General features: G+C 34.2%; 1 protein-coding gene across 1 annotated transcript; it reads right to left on the reverse strand.

Annotated features, from left to right (window-relative positions):
- Positions 1–122: 122 nt before the first annotated feature.
- On the reverse strand, positions 123–10,261 carry LOC110694463 (ATP phosphoribosyltransferase 1, chloroplastic-like). The gene is made up of 11 exons (XM_021871636.1): positions 9,839–10,261; positions 9,681–9,740; positions 5,740–5,853; positions 4,755–4,820; positions 4,566–4,673; positions 4,242–4,325; positions 2,863–2,964; positions 2,663–2,776; positions 2,507–2,587; positions 2,085–2,204; positions 123–594 (listed from the first exon to the last, which is right to left on the reverse strand). The coding sequence occupies exons 1-11, from the start codon at positions 10,124–10,126 to the stop codon at positions 499–501; spliced, it is 1,233 nt and encodes a 410-aa protein (XP_021727328.1). The 5' UTR covers positions 10,127–10,261; the 3' UTR covers positions 123–498.
- Between the last annotated feature and the right edge of the window lie 3,964 nt (positions 10,262–14,225).

The raw sequence follows: 14,225 nt of genomic DNA on the forward strand, positions 1-14,225 counted from the left end.
TGGAAATTGCTAGTAAACCGAGCTTAAACTGCTTCTCGTTCTTACAAAAATCATATTTATCCAAATACCCATCCACAACTCATTCCAAACACACTGATAAAGTACAAAGAACGATGAAATAATTCAGTACAAGTAAAGCTTGTAACCAATAAAAAAGAAAGTACTTACATAGTTATATAGTACATTGAGCATTTGTTCCCAAAAAAAAAAAAAATACATGCATAATCCCTGGTACCATCTATGCAAGTATCTCTTATTCTATCCAACATTAATTGAGAAGAGACACTCACTACAACAAAGTAATTAGCACTTTCCTTTCATCTACTCTGTTGAAGGTTGGACAAGACAATAGTGGATACATAATTTCTAATAAACATGACATACAAAATTTACTGAATGCTTTCAGATACTTCTGTCGAAACTGTATATGTAAGTTACTCCATGTGTCGTCTGAAGAGTGAAGAGCATACAAGAAACGACTAAGATATTCGACAATCTTCAGAGGCCAAGTTTGGTGAGCAACTCACACCATCTTGGAGTTTCTTCGTCAAATATATAGGTGAGAGGTGAGACGAGGACTCCACTGCCACCAATCTACATCAGACAATTGTTGAGTATTAAACAATAGTTGTGAGGATATCAATTGAAGAAAGATAACAATGGCAGCCTGAGGTAATTTGGCATTGAAGTTCAAAATGAACTAAAATTTACAGTTATAAGTGATTGTTTGATTTGATTCAAATTCAATAAAATCCAAAAGCAATCAAAGGATTTTGCGGTATAATTGCACCCTGATGCTTTTCCAACTCATTGAGCAATTTAATCCTAAAACAAAATGGAGAAGTGTGGGCTATATGAAATTGTAATACAGGCAAGGTGTTCAAACACATGTTATCTAATCAATTATTAAAGAAAACAGTTATCTTGGACAGCATGTGAGATGCATATATCCCTAATTTAGGAAAAAAGAAAAAGAAAAAAAAAAAGTATAGAGGAACAGAGTCTAGTACCACAGCTCACAGATTTTAATAACTAAATAGACTGGAACTAGATTACTAAGAATAGCATCTTTCAAAAAAAAAAAAAAAAAAAAAAAAAAAAAAAAAAAAAAAAGATTACTAAGAATAGCATAATTTAAGAAGTGCATAGAACAGTAATATATTAAGTAACTCGATCCACTCTAAGTAAGCCTCAAAATATAATATGGAGTAATAAACTTCCATCAACATTTAATCCAAATGTCCGAAAGATAGAAGAAATATGAGGGCAAAGTTATCCAAAATGTCAGTCAAATATCAACAAACACAGTGTAGACACAAAAATTTCAACTCCAACCATGAATCGAGCCAAGGCAGAGTTTGATAAGATCGTGTCTCAAATAGTTATTCCGGCTCACAAATTTACATAGTTGATTTAGAATCGAAAGTGGTCCCCAAATGATCCGTGTTGCAAAGATGATTAAGATGATGTACGAATCAAAGGATAAGAGAAATCTGCTAAAGATCTTGAAGTTATTCTTTTAAAGCCTTATTGTAATGAGATTCCTAATTCTAGGCCTTCTAATTATTTCCTACATATTAATTGTTTGTATTTAGAAAATTTTGAAAGGAAAGGTGTATCTAGTTGAATCTAGGAAAGTTGTTCAGTTCACTAATTTTAGTTAATCTACAGTACAGTTTGGTGTTTGCAACCCCATAAATACAGATTCAACGCTCATTAAAAAGATGTCTCGGTTGGGTTTGAATGTTTCCAATAAGCCTTAAATGAGTTAAATTTAAAAGAGTTACTCTACTGGGAGCAGTATTCAAGTCCTTGTAAGTGTGGAAAGTGATCACAATTCTTTCATTAGTGTTCTCCATTACAATAGTAGATTCGTTCTCTTCCTCCTACATATCATTGGGTCTTATTCTCGTTCATTGTCATCTTTATTAATCTCACATATCACCAAGTAGGAGATATCAATATGGTTCTTGCCAGAATCATTTACACATATCACAACTATACATCCATTTGGGAAGAATCAGAGTTTGGCAAGCAATATGAATCATAGCATCAATATCAAAGGGTGAAAGAAAAATACTTACAGTTCTAAGTTGCTTAACAGATGTATAGAGGTCCTTTTTTGGTACACAGATACATATAGCATAATAATCTGCTGACACCTTCCCATCCTTTTTGCAAAAAACAGGACTAATAGTGGGCCCCTGCATGAAAGTATAAACAGTACTGAGAAGTATGGTATTACAAGCTATTTCACCGGTGCTAAAATTTGATTGCCACATCTTTCAGGAAATAAATGATAAATGATTGGACTTCACAAAAAGTCACTATATAAAATGGGTGATGGAGAATCTATAAAGATGGTCAAATTATTGTACGAAAATCATATTCTTAATTATATAAAATGGGTGATGGAGAACTATGTGATGACAATTTAAAGAGGGAGACATATTCTCAGTTTCTCTGTTTATAGAAACTGGCCCATAGTCAAGAATAAAAACATCACCTGCAGTCCAGATAAAGATGATTGGCTAAGTATTCTCTCAGCTACTTCCTGTGCACTACTGCCCCTCATGTTTGCAACAACCTGTTAAAAAGTATTAGCAATAAAAAGAAAAGAAAAAATAATTGTGAGACAGGAATAGAGGGACAGCATGCACACCGTAAATTGACCTTCTGCCCTTAGGTGTGCCTCAAACCTCTCTAATATCTCATGAGTTGTGTCAAGAACACCTTTACGATTAACCAAGGATTTCCTGCTTGCAACAAGCACAGCCTGAATTTTGTGTGTCAATGTGAGATCTTTGGAAGCAAGGAAATATATATAAAACAGTGAATATCTTCACAAATACAAGACAGTACCTGGCTCTGCAACACAACCCCACCTTCAATTTCTTTCAAATTATTCTCTTTTAAGGTTGTCCCACTACTTACAAGGTCCAATATTGCGTCAGCTATCCCCATCTGATAGTCAAGGAAGGATGTTATGCCTTGAGCAAATCACAAAAGTCAAGCAGCTTTAGGGAACTTAAAATATACATATGAGTAGTATAAAGCTCATAACAAGTATGCATTGTGTATTGACTTTAGTAAATTCTTTTGGGACTTTAGTAAATTCTTTTGGTACAATTTGTAAATTGCCACTTTACATGTTACACGTCAATATGACATAATTCTAATGTCTATAAAGAGGCTGGCTAAACAGCTTTACCCCTGAAACAGATTGCTTGTTTCAAATTGAGTCTCGATCCAAAATGTAATAGCTGATATAGCTTTCATGTATCTCAAAATACATTTACAGTTCAAAAAGCTACTCGATTAGTTCTGTCATAATAGGCTAATAGAGCCTTAGTCCTACAGTTACAGGGAGACTGTTAAATGAGTTTGACATCAAGCATATCATAATTTTTTTTAAAGAGATGACAGATATCACAAGTAAATAACTGCCAAAGGCATGTGAGCATATTTTTTTATGATGTACAAAATGTTAATACTAGTATACTACTATGACCTAGAAAATGATGGGGATCCTGAAGATAGCTGGAATGCTCAAAATTTGTATAGAAAGGAAAATTATATTAAAATAAAAGTGCTGGATACCCAGAAGCCATATGGCACCGCATTCTATAAATGCTGGATTATTACTTCAACAGAAGACCCATAATCATGTATACATGTCAAAGCTACCATATGTTAACAGTATTAGATCTTTTCCAGCTCCAGAGAACACAGAGATTTAGAGCACATCACAACAGCAGTCATAATATTTGTACACATTACATAGTCCATCAATAGAAAATAAGGGTTTGAACTTGTCCATATTAACATGTAAAGATCTATTGTTCCCACTTCCCAGATCCATTACTTCGGCCCATTTGGTTGTTGGTAATAAACGGTCACCATGGTAATGATTTTATAAGTAAATTTTGTAATGAAGATTCCATGCCAATGCCCATTGGTAATTCTAGCCCCTCTTCAAATACCACATTTTCTGCACAAATTTCCATTCCCATCCATTATCAATTTAGAGGTGGTATTATGTGGTAATGAAATTTTGTGTACAAATACACATATTTGTAGGTAGAGTTTCATTGACATGGTAATGACCATAGGATTTCCTAGCAAAATTACATACAAATACATTACCATTCTCACAATTTATACCTGCATACCAAACGTGCCATTAGAGTAAAAAATAACATTACAAAGAAAACCATTCGCATATCAAATAACAATCTTACAGCAGGGGCTGCCTCAAGTGCTCCATCTGCAGTTGAAAAAGTAACATGCTCCAACCCATTTTCCTTCATGAACTTTGGACCAAGCTGTATATTGAACATAACAAGGAAATTTTCAGTGACATAAATATCAAATTCACTCTAACTAAAACCATATAGTTGCAACACAAATTATATGATAGTCCCAAGACACATCCTGAAGCCATCCCCCCTCCCCCCCCCCCCCTTTATTTTTGTCCTATGTCAACATGACAGGTGTATCTACTTATTCCAACAGGATCACAAAAAACCAATGAAATTTATAACCAACAACAACAATTTTCTTACATAAGTAAAACCAGTGGCGACTCGCAGAGGTTTGTCAGCTGTCCATTGAGGCATTTCTGCAAGCTCCTTCAAGGAATTTATGTTTTCAAATATGCCGTATTTAGGAATCTGGAACAAAGACAGTATCAAATTAAGATCATCTAATTCCTCATGTAATCAGAATTAGAAAATTAAACCAATGAAACCTACTGCAATTGATAAGTGGCATTGCCCATAATCCAGAGCATTGTGAACAATAACAAGATCTTCACTGTCCTGCAGCATTGTTTTGAACAAAAGAATTATACTAAGTCCTTCAAGAAACTATGGCGATAAAAGGTACAACAACAGAGAAGCACATAAGATGTACACATATATATAGATATAAAGACCTTGTTTTGAACAGCAAACTAATACAAATAAGTCCTTCAAGAATGTACAACAACAAATGGTTTGTTGTTTTTGCAGTCCACTCCATGAATCTGAAATTAAATGCTGAACATCAGAAAGAAATAGAGCTAGCCGTTCTGTCCACCTCCTGATTGGCAGATATATATATGTGGCTTGGTGCATTAGTTGTTTAAAATTTAAATTTCTTTTGTTGGGGATTGCTCTTCATTTGCATCAGAAAACCTAAGTGCTCAATGATGCAAATTGCAAATGCAACAGTGACTGTAATTTACTTCATACTATAGAGCAATTTTACTAGTAACATCTAGCATCTACACATGGACATTGTGGTTATTCTAAAGCAACCACCTTAGCACTTTCATGAGTTTACCTTTTGAAGTTCATAATTTGACATTAAGATTATCCACATTGGAATCCCATAAAAGAATTTTGGCAAACCATCCAGATAATAATGGAATTTTTGTTATGCTTGATTATATTTCATCTTTAAATCATACTTCGTACAATTTTGATGCACATACTTCCAGTAGATCTTCTGCACGACATGTGATAATTGGCATGGGATTTAGGGAACTTAGCCACGAGTCATACAACAGAGCTTATCACCAGAAAGATATTAGTATGAACTTGATATGTTTTATAATTTACTCCACAGAATCCAATTGTAACAATTCATAAACAATTCTAGCCTGACAAAAAATTTAAACGCATGTCCAAAACGCAACGTAGAATCAATCTGGTAGAAGCATCAAATCTGATTCCGTTTCAAAGTAGTGAAAATCACCTGTCCATACTCACTAAGTGTATCAAATCCTACAATACCAAGATCCAGATCTCCAGATAGCAACTTCCTCACAATGTCTTTAGGCCGCTGAAACCACACTTCCAAATCTGAAATCTAAAAAGGCAGATAATATCATGAGCATAGTTAACTTGGTTCCATTATATTTCAGAAGAATAACAAAAAAATAAAGTAAGAGAAGACAAATTTATAAAAAGAATAATAGGTAACAAAAGAAAACAAAAGTTACTGACTTTCAAATTCCCCCCATTTTTTTCTATGAGCTTGTTGTTGAGAGAGGGGTGTGAGCACTTTGCGCGTTAATATAAGTAATTAGTGAGGTTTCTTATTGAGCCTCAAACTTTATCTCCTATCTAATTTATATTGAACTGTCTCTCGTGTTAAATCCAATTCTTGATTGTTTACTCTAGAATACCATAAGTTAAAACTTATATTTCAAGGTTCTAAAGTTTTATAAAGTTCAATTAAAGGGTGCATCAAATTAAAATGATACACATGAATACTTGATTGGTAATCTTAGAAACTGCTCAAAATTGGCTTTTTCGAGCTAACCAAAACGACCATTATAATGACAATTGGCAACACTCAAAGCCTAAAGAGGGAGCTATGCACAAAAAAACTACTCAAATGAAGGCTTCTTAATAGCATGTCTACATATGTAATGAATATTATGTCATAAATACTCAATTTATCGATTGAGCATTAAGCTTTGAGCATAAAGATATAATTTTCTTGATTATACTGTGAATTTCAGTCTAATGACTCTAATTACATATCTTACGCCAAAAACCTTATAGAATTCATCCTTATGAGTTAATGCCTTTGAAAGGGTTAAACTTGGTGTGATAGCTTTAAAAAGATTGATTTGGTTTCAATAAACGGTGGAACTTCCGTATCATTTTTGCAACTTTTAATCATTCTTATAGAAATTTTAATCAATTCATTTTCATAAATAGGAGTTTCATGCAAAAATATTCTGTCTCTAACGCATATATCCTCAAGTTTAATTTCTGATTTTTTTCTTTCGAAACCAATCTATAATAGTTTTGGCTTTTAAGGATAAAGTTAAGTACATACCTCTTGAAACTCCATCTTGATAGGATACACTTATACACGGACATACTTCCTCCGTTCACTTTTAATTCCAACAGTTGAAAATTAACACTATTCAAATCCTTAAAATTGACCTACTTTATTGATTTATATGTTAGGCAAAATATATGCGGAATCTTGTTAGATTCTTTTCAATTTATATTTTCACAATATCTAATTTTTATATTTTTCACTCATCACAAACTCACAATTAAAGATACGGAAGATAAAAATTAGGCATTGGTAAGCGTGAAAGTCAAAGTGTTGCAACTAAAATTGAATGAAAGAAGTAGTTGTTTATCCTAAATTTGGTGAATATATTTAAGCTTTAGTTACTCATGTGCGACAATTTCTTAGGGTTGAATAAGGGCTCAAAAGGTACATCTTTGGAGTTGACCACCTCGAATCTTGTATGGAGGAATAAGTCACTCAAAAAGAGTTTGTCTTCTGTTATGCGACTTTCAAGACGAAATCAAGACTCAAAAGTTAAATTGGAGAAGTAAAGGCTAATCCACAATTCCACATATGGTTTGGCCTTCAATATTTTCATCTTAATCATATTGCATCAAAGGAGGATGTGAAAATTAGAACCATTATTAAGATGTACCCATAATTAAGACCACCACAATGTTAAAAGAAAACAATTGCACCAGCATGAATTCTAGCTGAACAAAGTTTTGAACTTAATCATAGACAGTTTTGATCATGGTCACAGCTATGGTGTATATTGCCTACACTATTTTGGCTTCATTGCCCTATAGGTGGTTTTAGTCCATTCTTGCGAGGTCTATGATTTCTCCTCAAATACAGTCTTCAACATTTATCTTTCCTTTTCAAGGTCATAGGCATTAGATCATGCATTCTGAATTTAAGGCTTATGTTATAACTTCATTACATATAGTAAAGTAGTTCTAAACCCTCACTGGCTTTTTCTATGCTTAATATGGAATCTCACTATGAACTTCACAACACTCTTTTCTCTAAAACTCCTTTGTGGATTTGCTTTGATGGCCTGCTTGTGTCATTAATCATTAACTCAATGATTTATTTAGTCCAGGTGCAGCTAACTCGACGTGGAGACAAAAACTAAGAAAAGGCTTCATTTACGGTCCTCATCCATCAAAATTGCAGTTTCGAAATACTTAAAATGTTGTTGCATTCTTATATTTTTCAAAAGGGAAAAATTGACCAATACCACCCTTTAACACTTAAACGTTCTAATGCCTTTGACTTTTAGGTAAGCTTCAAGCTAAAACACCTTGTCTTTATCTTACTCATAACCGGCAGTGAGCCCCACTTTCATCACTTTGAACTCAACAGACCTTTCATCAAGACTTCAATATATAAGCCTTCATTTAATGTTCCAATAGCGCACTTAAATACTTATGCACACAATCTTGTCCTTTCATCTGCACATCACAAGCCTCATTGTAGTTCTAATTTCTAAACACAACAAATAGTGATGAAACAAATAATCTTGTGCAACACAAACACAAGATCTACAACTATGAATTACTCTGGAAATAAATCAAGTTTGTTCTACACTCTATCTACCCAGCCTACAGATTTATAAACTTGTAGGAAAAATTGTTCAGATTTCATATAAAGTATCATAGAAACCCAACATATGCCTATTATAAGCAATTAAGAAACAGGTGTTATTTACTTAACCAAGAAAGTTACTTCTTCTTCCATATCGTAATTCAAGACTAAAAATCAGTCCCAAGAATTTGCTTTCTCAATCAATAAGGTTTCGGGTGTATGCATTAAGATCCTAAAAACTCCAATAGGTATTCAGACCTTCCAGTTATCTGCTAATTCTACCACACTTATCATCCATTGAAAGCAATATATCAGCAGGGCCACTTAAAAATTAAGTAAAATGTTTTAATTTTTCCTTGTATACTTATATAGAACAAGGCATTTCTGATGTTGACAAGCGACGGTACATATAATTGTTAGTAAATTGGAAAGTTATAGGATGCCCATAATGTTTGAGTCACCTTTAGAAAAACCCAAGGAAATCAAACTTATCATCATTTACTTAAGCAGTCATGTGATCAAAAGAGCATAATGGCATAGCATAATGTCACCCTTGTTGACTTGGAAGCAAGGATAACCATATCAAAAGCCAAAAACAAGTCCAACACCAACATTGTACAAGCATTAGCAACCAAAAAACCCAACAAAAAGATATCCACTATTCTTGAATATGAAGTGATTACAGCAATGGAGTTGTACACTTGTTAGTTGTCAATCCACAACATTGACTATTAACATCTCTATTAATCTATTTACAATAAATTATAAAAAGTTGATATTGTGAAAGTATACATTGAGACGATTCCAACAATGATTTACACAATAATATTTGTTCTTATATCTTGATGAAAATGAGGTCAAAGTTAGTTAATGAATAGAGGTAGATTCAAATTCACATAGCAAAAGAAAAACAAACCAAAAAAAAGTGTATTCCAGCACCTAATATATAAAAAATTAAAACCAAAAGTTCAAACCCAAAACACAATGCACCTAGTATCTCAAACTCAAAGCCATCAATAGCTACAATCTAACATTCAATGTCATTTCCTCGAAAAATCGAGACAACAGTATATATCTTGAACCGAAGCTCAAAATTTTTCCAGCATAACATGAACTAATGTAATCAAATAAAACACAGTAAATAGTATATCTTGAACCGAAGCTCAAAAATTGTCCAGCAAAACATGAACTAATGAAATCAAATAAGTAATTAACTCGAACCACGGCACGCCTTTAGTAATGACAAACAGAATAAACGAAAAAAAGGAAATTATAAGAAACATACAAACCTGAGGAATTTGAGCAACATATTGCCGTGGATTCACTTGCCTCACAGACAACTGACAATCCTGAATTCCAAATTTCCAATCAACAAACAAATAAACAATCAGAAATAAATAATTTTCACAACAAATTTTACAAAAATCACAGAAAAATTAACACAAACCTTAAGAAGTTCAAGAGTGTCAGAGGCCATACGACCTTTACTAGGAAGACCAAGCCGAATTTCGGCACGCGCAGTAGGCCGTAAATCAGCGTTTCCATTAACGACATTCAGCGGCGAAGGAGATGTTTGACAGCAAGCGTTTACAGAGAATTTCACACAAAAGCGAGAAGAGGAAGAAGGAGGAGGTAAGGAAATTGATGGCGGAGAATGAGGAAATGCGGAGAGAGACGGACATTGTTGAAGGAATGATTGTTGAAGCATCGTTGCATTTGTCGTTGCGGCCGCCATTGTTGAAGTGCTGGTGTTGCTGCTGTGACTGTTGCTAAAACAGGGAGATAGAAAAGGGTGGGTGAGAGATGTGAAGAAGAGAGGATGGAGATGTGAGATTTTGTTGTGTGTGTGGGTGTATGGTGTGGCTTATTATGTTTACCAAGGGACAATTACTATGGAATATGCTTTTGTCTTTCTATGAATACTTTAATAATTATTAATAATTAATTAAAGTTGGTAATGGAGGTAAGTCTTCGGATTCCGATTAAATAATATAATTAAAAGTTAGTAATAAAAATATTCATAATTGTAAGGTTTTTTTTATAGGGGAAAAGAGGGGCAAAGACTCGATACAATAAGATTGATAACAAAAATTAAAGTTCGACAAGAAGTGACAATTGTCAATCCTAGGATGTTGTGTAGTTGTTGGGTTTCTTAGGCTTTGAAGTGATGACAAACATGTTATGTGGTTGCTGCTTGTTTTGGTTTGTCAACTGTTTTTAATGTGCGGTAACAACTAATTTGGATTCTTGAAAAATGTTAGCCTTCTTGATTAGATCAAGTACGTTTTGACACCTAGTGCTAGGTGTGGGGATTGTTTAGCTCAAGTAGGTAAATGATCCTTTATAATTGCTTTTGTGTTTTCAAATGTAATTATTAAGAATAATTAGGGTAGGGAGGACATATGCTCTAAGTTGAACCAAAGCTTGGTAAATCTCAATGTTCTTATCACTTTTATTATTCTATTGTTCCGATGTGCAGGAACCAGGTTCTACTAAATCTCTTTTGATTAGAGAAAAAATTTATAAGTTCACCACTCGTTACTGTACTCAATTCAACCTCCCTTCTTCTTGAATACCAGTTGCACTTTTAGTAACCTCCATTATTGACAATTGTTGTACACAACAATTTACTAGCCAAGCTGTGATCTTATTTGCTTCACAATCACAATGAGATAAAGTGATGATTTACCCACTTCTTGAGATTAAAGATTTGCAATGTGTAGACACCAAAAAAAAGTGTATCCTCCATTTTGGCACCGGATGACGAAACAATTCTATACACAATTGGGTCGACTCAAAAGGTGAATCACAATGTTGCTAAGTTCAATGCATTTTTTCGACCGTCAAAACCCTCTGCCTAGCCTTGAAAAATCCAAAATACTACTTAAATTTAAAGTCGAAGTCACATCTACAACCCCTAAAAGTCAAACCCCAAACCTCCCTCACCTTTCCGTAAACCTCCAAACACCAAAATATCTTCACAAAACCTTCTGGAACCCTTTCTTTCTGAAATCCTTGGGGCAAAACCAAAGCAAAACTATCACACACACGACATCGGGTGTCAAATATATATGTGATCGTGCTTCAGATGCACGACATGTCGACATGTGCTTTAAACGCATAACCTGGGTTGCCAAATTATTTAATGAAAAGAATTAATTGAGTTTTTTTAGAAAGCTTATTCAAAAGCATGATCATTCATCATTGAATTTATTCCCACTAAGCGGAATTGGTAAGTAAGGCTATTAATTTTTACGGGGTCGTCATCCACCAGAAATGATTCAACATTCACCATTTCTTCGGGTCATTATGATCCAAAAAATTATGGGAGATAGATTGATAACTTCAAGAGGGGAGGTTCGTGATAGACAAGTCCATGTAGAATTGAAGAACGACTTGGTGGACCATTTATGGGCAAGGTCTAAGAACTCAGTTGCGGATTAGTATTTCACTTTTTTTTTAATTATGTATTTTACTTTGTGTTGCTTATTTTATTTTGTGTATTTCATGTTTTTAATTCATGTATTTTAATACATGTATTTGATCTTAGTTACTTATGTTAAGTGATGTATTAGTATTTAAAATTATTATTAACGTACTAATGTGCTTAAAAATTGTTCACGTTTTTTTATAAATGTTAATTACTTTTTTTATTAGTTAAAATAATAATAACTTAATCAACATCTTCTAAATACTTAATTAATAATTAAATATATTAATAGGAGAGAAAACAAATGTGGGGTACATGTAAGTAGGAGAGAGAATGGAAAAGGATCCTCATGTATGGAAAGAAGGAGACAGGAAGGGAGACAAAATCCTCTTTGATATGTGAAAAAATATAAGAAATAGGAAGAGGAAGATGAAGGAGATAGTGGGAAATGATGTGGAAGAAAGAGAATATGATGTGTCAAAATGAGGGAACATTTTATTTTTAAGCAAGAATAAAATATTCCTTTCTTCAATACTCTACTCGAACCAAATAGTGATAAAAGGTTTTACTCATCATTGGGTTTCGGTCGGGGAGATATATTTAGATTTCTACAGAAGCCCCCACTTTGACTGAGTTTGTAGAGACATAAGTCTTGAAAACGAAAGTCAAAGTAGTCGATAGGGATGGAGAATGATTTAAAATTTTTTGCGATTTTAAACACTCTATATACACCGATACCTGCTGAACAGAGTTAGTTCCACGGATAAAAGAGTAAAGGGATATAAATGCGTATTTGACACCAGTGCGTCGGCACCAAATACGTTGGTAGTTTTCTACGCCTCGAGAAATCTGTCGTGAGCTCCTACGCCCCGAGCAACTCACTAAATATGGATAAATGAATGATGAAGAGTGACGATTCGCTACGCCTATAGGACATCGTCGGATGAATGATTGAGTAGGATATTGTCGAAAAATTGTTGACAATTCGTTGCGCCTGCAGGACGTTGTCGGATGCATAAATGATTGGCAACTCGTTGCACCCATAAAATGTTACCGAAAAAATGGTTGACGACTCACTACGCTCGTAGGACGCCCCCGGATGAATGGATGACAATTCACTACGCCCGTAGGACATTATCGGGAAAGATGATGAACGATTCACTACACCCGCAGGACATCACCCGAAGAATGGAAACTCATTACACCCATCAGACGTTGTCGCAAAAACAGATTGACGACTCGCTACGCCCGTAGGACATGTCGGATGATTGACAATTCATACGCCTGTAAGACATTGTCGAAGAGATAAATCACGAACCTTTGTGCCTTGAGAAGCTCGCAACAAAGACGATTCACTACGCCTGTAGGACATCGCCTAAAATGACGACTGACAATTCACTACGCCTATAGGACATTACTAGGAGATGAGTAGTACTCCCTCAAATTATTTTTTTTATTTGCATCACTTGGGAATGCACAAAGTTTTAGGAAAATAATATAATATTGTGAGTGGGTGAATAAATTATTATAGTAAAAGTAAGATGGGAACCATGAAAGAGAAAGTATGTGAGAGAGGATATATATATTTTTATTATTTATGTGGGGATCATGGAAAAGAGAGAAATGATAAAATAATTTGAGTGGGGTTTAAAGTAAGGGGAGAAAAAATGATAAAATATAGTATAAAGTTACTAAATATAGAAGTGATGCATTTAAAAAAAAACATCCATAAAAGAAAAGTGATGCAAATAAAAAAAACGGAGGGAGTAATTCACTACGCCCGCAGGACATTAATTACTAGAGTGTTTGATTGTCTCTGAACAGAAGTTGTGGGTGATGATGATGGAACCTTCAAGTCATATGTGTCTGACTGTATAAGTGTATAGGCATTGCTCGATACCTTCAAGTCATGTGCATCTTCTGTACATATATTGAAATGATGATGATATTGGTGGTGACACCTTCAAGTCATATGTATCTGACTGTATAGGTGTTGCTCGATATCTTCAAGTCATGTGCGTTTGACTGTATAGGCATTGGTGATGATGATGAAAGTGATGATAAAGATAAAGATGATGAGGAAAGTGACGATTAAGATAATAATGATGATGAAAGTGATGACAATGACAATGCCTTGAAGTCAAGCGTGTCTGACTGTATAGACAATGATTGATGTACTCGAGACCTAAAAAAGGAGAGTTTTGTTGAGGGACTCATATGGATTATGGTTGACTCAAGACTCAACTGACCAACTCGACCTGGATGTACTTGACATGACTGACTTACGACTAACTTGTGTATGACTGTGTGTGTAGCGTGTTTAGACTGTGTATGACTTGTGATATGTGAAAGTGTATGTGTGTGTGCGCAAGCAAGAACAAAAAACAAACAAAAATGCAAAAAA

Source organism: Chenopodium quinoa, unplaced genomic scaffold, assembly GCF_001683475.1.
Source record: "Chenopodium quinoa cultivar QQ74 unplaced genomic scaffold, ASM168347v1, whole genome shotgun sequence".
In the NCBI taxonomy this organism is placed as follows: domain Eukaryota; kingdom Viridiplantae; phylum Streptophyta; class Magnoliopsida; order Caryophyllales; family Amaranthaceae; genus Chenopodium; species Chenopodium quinoa.

Excerpts from the sequence above, each read along its gene's own strand:
- LOC110694463 (XM_021871636.1), bottom strand. The coding sequence starts at position 10,126 with ATGGCGGCCGCAACGACAAATGCAACGATGCTTCAACAATCATTCCTT. Across the intron at positions 5,854-9,680 it reads ATGTTGCTCAAATTCCTCAG|ATTTCAGATTTGGAAGTGTG; the intron begins GTTTGTATGTTT and ends CTGCCTTTTTAG. Across the intron at positions 2,588-2,662 it reads GGGCAGAAGGTCAATTTACG|GTTGTTGCAAACATGAGGGG; the intron begins GTGTGCATGCTG and ends ACTTTTTAACAG.